General features: G+C 41.4%; 1 protein-coding gene across 1 annotated transcript; it reads left to right on the top strand.

The window, feature by feature from the left end:
• Window positions 1–280: 280 nt before the first annotated feature.
• Window positions 281–3,567, top strand: LOC135260335 (serine/threonine-protein kinase pim-1-like). Its single transcript, XM_064345575.1, has 6 exons — window positions 281–302; window positions 1,835–1,929; window positions 2,177–2,224; window positions 2,546–2,924; window positions 3,169–3,345; window positions 3,434–3,567. Exons 1-6 carry the CDS (start codon window positions 281–283, stop codon window positions 3,532–3,534), a joined length of 822 nt encoding a protein of 273 aa, XP_064201645.1. The 3' UTR covers window positions 3,535–3,567.
• The last annotated feature ends 3,494 nt before the right edge of the window (window positions 3,568–7,061 follow it).

Consider the following 7,061-nt stretch of genomic DNA (forward strand, 5'->3'; position numbering starts at 1 on the left):
TCATAACAGGCGGGGTCCTTTCAGCCAACTTGTCTTTTATTAAACGGACTCTCGTTGCTTAGAAACGAAATACTTTTGCTATTCGTTCAAAAAAATGCTAATATCACTCGGAATGAGCGATGATTTATGTTTTGTTTACGTCACAAGAGTAAACACAGGCTGTGAGAATATATAAGACAATTCCCACGAACACTTCTAAAAACAGTGAAACATCACTCGTTTGATCTTTGCATTGATTATCAGTAATATAATCAATTGCTTATTTTCATTGGAAGGAACAATGCCAAAGAGGAAGAAATCATGTAAGACCCATATTTGAGCTTTTTAGCAATACTGAAGAATGCAAGCGGATTAATTAACACTAATTAAGCCCAATAAAACAGTAAACTGCAGTTAACACACAGGCTATCAGTTCTAATATAAATGGTTTGATCACTATACATTTGTGGATTAATAAGATTACTGTGAGAAAACGTGTTTGCGTGAGTTGAGAGAAATTCACAGTGAATGTAGAAAATTGGAATATTCAGACCATAAGACTGCATAAAAAAAGATTCAGACGGGTGTTTGTATTTCGTTCAGCCTCAGACGATTGCCATCCAGAGCAGGAGAGCAGTCACACCTATGGCGATCAGTTGAGAAGCTCAAGGCATTTCCAGCGTGATCCCTACCATCTCCGAGGTTAGCGTGGCAACATCATTCGTACCACATAGCTGTAGCCTACAGTAGCAGCAACACTCAGCACCACTGTGCTTTATGGTGATTGACAAACTTTATTTAGAGAAATTATATACAATTTGCATGCTCTGCAAATGTTTCCACATATTTGCATGTCCTGATTTACCCAAGTATAGTAGTGTTTCAGCACTAATTTGCTGCAGTTCTTAGTAAAATATTAGACATTTGGTGACACTGCTTAGTTCACATTAATTGGGACTTTCTGTGGATTCATTCAATGTTGACCTGATGTACCAAATACACTAATCTTTGGTGAAAGAAGTTTGTTGGAAATAGGTTGAATAGACAAAATACCTCATGGAGATAAAAGAAAAAAACAATACAAGTTGTATATTTAGTTAATTTCAGCAGTAATGTTATACATTCTGCACAATTAAACCTACAAATCATGCTTTGTTGTTAAAATGTATTGATGGAAATGACCAGAAAACAGATATTTCATTGGTCTGTAGGCAGTTCTGCTAGCCCCCAACTTTTGAACAGTGAACATTCAGGCTGTATTCTTATCCATGCATGTCCTTTTTAATCAGAGAGGAGAGTTCAAGAAAGTAAATCAGAAGAAGGGACAACTGTAGGGCAGAAGAGATCACTGCCACCCGTTGTGGAGCCAGTCAATAAGAGAAATCGAGAGCAAGAGAGCATCCGGGCCTATGGAGAAAAATTCACCAGCTCCAGAGCCAAAACCATAAAGAGCACACGGAAAAGTTAGGACCATAGCATTGAGCAGATCATGCACTACTGCACAGCAACATTTCTTTCTCATGGGCAGTTAGGCATATACACAACATTGCTTTATAAACTTAAGAAGAAAATCATGAATGTAGATTATTATTCATTAAAATTATATGGACTGTTAAGTGCCCCATATTGACTAAGACATACCTAGGCAGTCTAAGGATACCTTGCAGTTGTCCTAATATCATTTCATGATGATTTGATTTGTTTTTATTATTAAGACATACAATATATGTTCAAGAAATGCAATTTTTGAAATTGTTTTATTACTATATAATTTTTTGGCACATTTTAAAAGAAGGAATCTGAAAATGCTGTTATTTAATAGGGTAACAACTGGCATCTACCTGCTTTATTTTAGCACGCGTTAACAAGTTCTACAAAAAAGGAGAATTGCTCGGGCAAGGAGGATATGGCTCTGTCTACGCGGGGACCCGATTATCTGATGGACTGCCAGTAAGAATCCACCTTCTCTATGCTCTGTACCCACTAACAAGTGCATCCTCATCTAGACTCCATAGCAACGTGTGGCTCAGCAGTACTGTCAATTTTATTGTCTTTCCTTTAAAAGTCTGTATTACTCTTATATCATCATATGACACCTGTTTTTACTGCACATTAAGCCATTCACCTGTTTTTTCTTTAGTGAGCCAAGTATTTTGTTTGCAATATCAATTGTATTTCTCAAATGTGTTTTCATCAGGTGGCCCTCAAATATGTTAATAAAGATGATGATGAGGAAATGCAGCTGGTAAGTACCTCTTCCATAATTTATGAAGCCCCAAAAATAGCTGCCTTAATTTATGTATCTTATGGTGCAGAACCTAAGGCAGGCTAAAATAAAACCTCAAACTACAAACACCTGTTTAGGTTCAGGTTTACTGTTAATATTAATAATTCTTGTTTGTGGAGTTATAACACTGTTGACTTGGCTAATAATTCAACAACAGCACAAAAGTCATGTGATTTAAAAATTGGAAAAATAAATTGCTAGCTAGTAGTTTACTCACCCAGCCACGTTACGTGATAAATTGGCCTGCTCTTTACCAAAACTCTTGATTTCTTTCCACAGCCTGGAATGGAAAAGCCCATGCCTAAGGAAGTCGGCCTGTTTCAGATGGTGAACACCCCATCGACTCATCCCAACATCTTGGAACTCTTTGACTGGTTTGACAGACCTGCTTCCTATGTAATGGCAATGGAGCGCCCAGACCCCTGCAAGGACCTGTTCACCTACTGCCAGGAACAGGGGGGTGCGCTGGATGAGGACCAGGCACGCAGTGTAACCCGACAGCTGCTGGGGGCGCTAGAGCACTGTCAGAACAACGGAGTGCTGCACCACGATGTGAAGCCCGAGAACATCCTTATACAGACCGACACGAAGGAGATCAAGCTGATTGACTTCGGGTGTGGGGACCCACTGAAGGACACCCCATACACAGAATTCTCAGGTCAGTGAGAGGGGGCAGTTACATGCATCTTAGTAGTATTGTGTTTGGAAGCTCTGGAGTAAACAGTCATACTGTGACGCGTACGGAAATATTACCTGTAGCATAATCGTTAAATAATTCTCTTGGGCTCTGTGTTGCTCTGTTTCTCAGTGTCAGGAGTGTGAACCTCTCATATCCTGACCGGACAAATTGTTTAACTGCCTAGCCCTATAGTCACTTGATTTTCCTTGTGTCTGTTGATCAGGGACCCCCGAATACTTGCCAGTCGAGTGGTTCCAGAAAGAGCAGTTTCTGGCGGGCCCTGGGACTGTGTGGTCAGTGGGTGTGACTGTATATAACATCGTCACTGGCGACCATCCCTTCAGTACCTACACCAGCAGGGAAATGCAGAACGTGGAGTTCTGTGCAGGGGTGTCACCAGGTGAGGAGCCAGCAGGAGAGGGTTAAGCAGCATTTGGGCGGCCCTCTGTGTTCCCTGTCCACTCATGCCTTTTCTGTTTCCCTAACAGTGATCAAGAACTTCATTCGGTGCTGTTTAAGGCCCCGGGCAAACGACCGGCCCACCCTGGAGCAGCTACAGCTCCACCCCTGGCTCCAGCAGTCCAGCTGAGACACTGCAGTACAGCGTGTGGATGCGCCCCACAGTCAGGTATTTAGTTTGCACACAATGGGAAATCAAAAATTGCCACCCCATTTGGTTGAATGAATTTATGTAAATCAGGAATGGAAAGCATGCCGGTTATACTGGAGGTGCAATGCATTGCATTAATTTAGAAGATGTGCTAATCCTTATTTACAATATAATAGCATGCTATCTGGTTACAAAGCAAACTTACTTTACTAGTTGGATAGCTATCTTGCCAAAGGTATTATATAATTATTATTTTAAGCAGCTAAGATAGCTTAACTTGCCTTCTAGCTTGGAGCAGGAATCATTTATTATCAGTTGAGTAACAGACATAATTTTTGTTACATGTTAGTTTCACTGCTCTCTTTTAGCCCAGACACAATGAATACTCACCCACCTCTCTTCTGTTCCTTCCCTCCTTTTGACAGCAGGGGCGTGGCAGTGAGGCAAAGAGAAGTGCAGTTTTATTTACTTTTTCTCATTCCCTTCGTGGGGAAAATTGAGACTGGAGATAATCCCCATCAACATGTCCCATCGCTGTAATGTCCCTTAGGGTCCTGCATAGGATTTCAGCGGGGTCTAACCTGGTAATTGGCTGGCAGCATAGCCATTCAGGGAATTACATTTGCGGTCCAACTGGTGATTATCTGCCAGTGTAGCCAATATGTATGATGCCACTTGGTGTCTTGACTTGGTGATTGGCTGACAGCGTAGCCATGTTTAGGCTGTCATTTTATGTCCTGCACGGTGAATAGATGGCAGCGTAGCCATTCAGAGGAGTCCATTTGAGGTCCAACATGGTGATTGGTTGGCTGGATAACCATTTGGAGGATGCCATTCCAGGTCCGGGCTTGGTGATTAGCTGGCAGTGTAGCCATTTGGAGGACGCTATTTGGGATCCGACATGGTGATCGGCTGGCAGTATAACCATTTGTAGGGTTTCAGTGGGGTCTGACATGGCGATTGGCAGCCAGCATTGCCTTAAGGGGATGTCATTTGAGGTCCGACATGGTGAATTTGCTGCCAGTATAACCATTTGTAGGATTTCCGTGCGGTCTGCCGTCGTGACTGGCTGGCAGTAGAGCCATTCAGGGGATGTCATTTGAGGTCCAACTTGGTGATTGGCTGGCATGTAGCCATTTACAGGATGCCATTTGTTGTCTGACTCAGTGATTGGCTGACAGTGTAGCCATTTTTAGGCTATCATTTGGTGTCTGGCATGGTGAATAGCTGGCAGTGTAGCCATTCAGAGGATGTCATTTGAGGTCTGACATGATGATTGGCTGGCAGGATGACCATTTAGAGGATGCCATTTAAGGTCCGGCTTGGTGATTAGCTGGAAGTGTTGCCAGTATGGCTCCATAGCCTTTTGTGGAATGCCATTTAGGATACAGCATAGTGATTTCCTGAAAGCTACTGGGAAGAGTGAGAAAACTGGATCAAGAGATAGGAGGCATGGACAGGAAATTTAGCTACTTGCAACAAGGACCAAAAAGAGTACTACAGTTCACAATATCAAACAATGTCATCATGTAGCTCAGGGGAAAACCTAGCCACATTAAAGGGATAGTCCAGTTTTTTGGGAAATTTGCGTTTTGGCTTACCCATAGTTGGACGATAAGGTTGATACAAATTTCGTTCCTGTGTGTCTAGTGCAAAAATATTAGACAATATCTACAGGCTGCATGCTAACTGTGCTACCTTTATGAATGGCTGCAGCTGTGAGTAACGTTAGTCCTGCTAAGTAAAATGATGGAAATACAAGCCTGAGCTGGGGCTGCCAGGTATGTGTGTCACGGACTGCAAACTTGTGCTCCCACTGCAGCTAATAGCACTGCATACCTGGCAACCCCAAACTCACACTTCATGCAGTGCTGCAGAGCTACAAATCACTGTATCCAGTGGATGGATGCATTGTTATTTGTCATAGTTCTGAATTTAGCTACCGCCAAACAAAGATCTTGTTTTTTGTTTTTATTTTTTTGTCATAAACACGAAAGATTGAATGCAAATAACTCAGCTTTTAGAGATTCTGGAAGGTATATTTCCATCACTAATTAGCATTTCTTCCATCTACAGCCATTCATAGAGGCAGCACAGTTAGCATGCAGTTAGCATATGTTTGTACTGGACGCACAGGGACAGTATCAATCTTACTGTTTTTCCCAAAAGTGAATTTCCCAAGAAGTTGTACCCCTTTAATGCCAACGGACAGGGAGATGACCCACGATTCGCTGTTGCGTCACCCAGGGAAGGACCACCGTATGGCCACCGTATTGAGCCTGCCTGCAGCTGGTTGGAAACATTTTGGAGGACACATCTGTCTAGCCCTTTATTTGGACATTACAGCGATGGGATGGGCTTAAAATCATGATGGGGATTTTTTTTTGTTCCTTAAATAAAAAAAATCTATGGATACATGTGAATTTGTTTGTTTGCTAACAGTAGGGAACAGACATGAGAAAAGTGCATTTTGGTTTAACTAAATCAGAAAGGACATACAAAAGCAAATGGAATCAGACATACAAGAACAGGCAAGTAACCCTATGTAAAATCAAATGTAGAAATTAAAATTACCTTCTAAAACCTGCAGGGATCTATATATCGGTACACAAAGACAATGAGAAGGACCGTAATATAGGAGAGTGGGACATACATTCTAATGCATTTAAGGGAATTGTTTATTTAACTATACATACATATATTGGTCAACAAATGCATATTTTAGATTATTCTAATTTGTACAGTCTTTGTTATCATTCAAAAAATGGCCATGTGTGATCACTTGTCTTCCCAATGATTTAGTGGTACAGATTCTAGGGGTGACAGAAGTTTTTTAAGTTTCTTTAAGAAAAAAAGATTATTTTGTGTATGTATTCATATAAAGCTGGACATGGTATGGCTGCACTATTCCAAGTCACAAACATGCATAGTGCAGACTTATTGTAAACTGCTGGAAAAAGACATGTCAATGTACAATATAGCACTTTTCACAAAGAACCAATGCCAAGCAACCAATTAGTGACAATGAATGGAGAGATTTGGCTAGAACCAACAGTTTTAGTGCACGATTTGCAGGTAAGGGCATGGATAGAGAAAGGTAGAAATCCAATGCTGCAGCACACTGCACTGCAGGACGTGCTGTCTTGAGATGACAATTTTATAATGTGGTAATGTAAAGATCCCATGGCTCTTTTCAGAAGAGTAGGGGTGATATCCTCAATGTCCTGGTAAAATTCCCTCAAAACCAGCTCTCCACATCTGGCCACCTAATCCACCCCCTATGTCTTAAATAAATGTAATGTAATGTCTTACCGAATGCACTGCAATTGAATTCTCTTTCCACTTAGCTTCCCTAGCACAACCAATGCTTTCTTTGCTCAGCAGGAATGCCATTTTACCTCCATCTCACACACTGCAGTGGAAAAGAGTGATTTTAAGCAAACTCGTGCATCTTGATTTTAGGAATATGCATAATACAGGCATGAAACGGCAGCGAATTCTGTAGA

The sequence above is a fragment of the Anguilla rostrata genome, chromosome 8 (assembly GCF_018555375.3).
Source record: "Anguilla rostrata isolate EN2019 chromosome 8, ASM1855537v3, whole genome shotgun sequence".
In the NCBI taxonomy this organism is placed as follows: domain Eukaryota; kingdom Metazoa; phylum Chordata; class Actinopteri; order Anguilliformes; family Anguillidae; genus Anguilla; species Anguilla rostrata.

Excerpts from the sequence above, each read along its gene's own strand:
- LOC135260335 (XM_064345575.1), top strand. The coding sequence starts at position 281 with ATGCCAAAGAGGAAGAAATCAT. Across the intron at positions 2,925-3,168 it reads CCCATACACAGAATTCTCAG|GGACCCCCGAATACTTGCCA; the intron begins GTCAGTGAGAGG and ends TCTGTTGATCAG. Across the intron at positions 3,346-3,433 it reads CTGTGCAGGGGTGTCACCAG|TGATCAAGAACTTCATTCGG; the intron begins GTGAGGAGCCAG and ends TTTCCCTAACAG.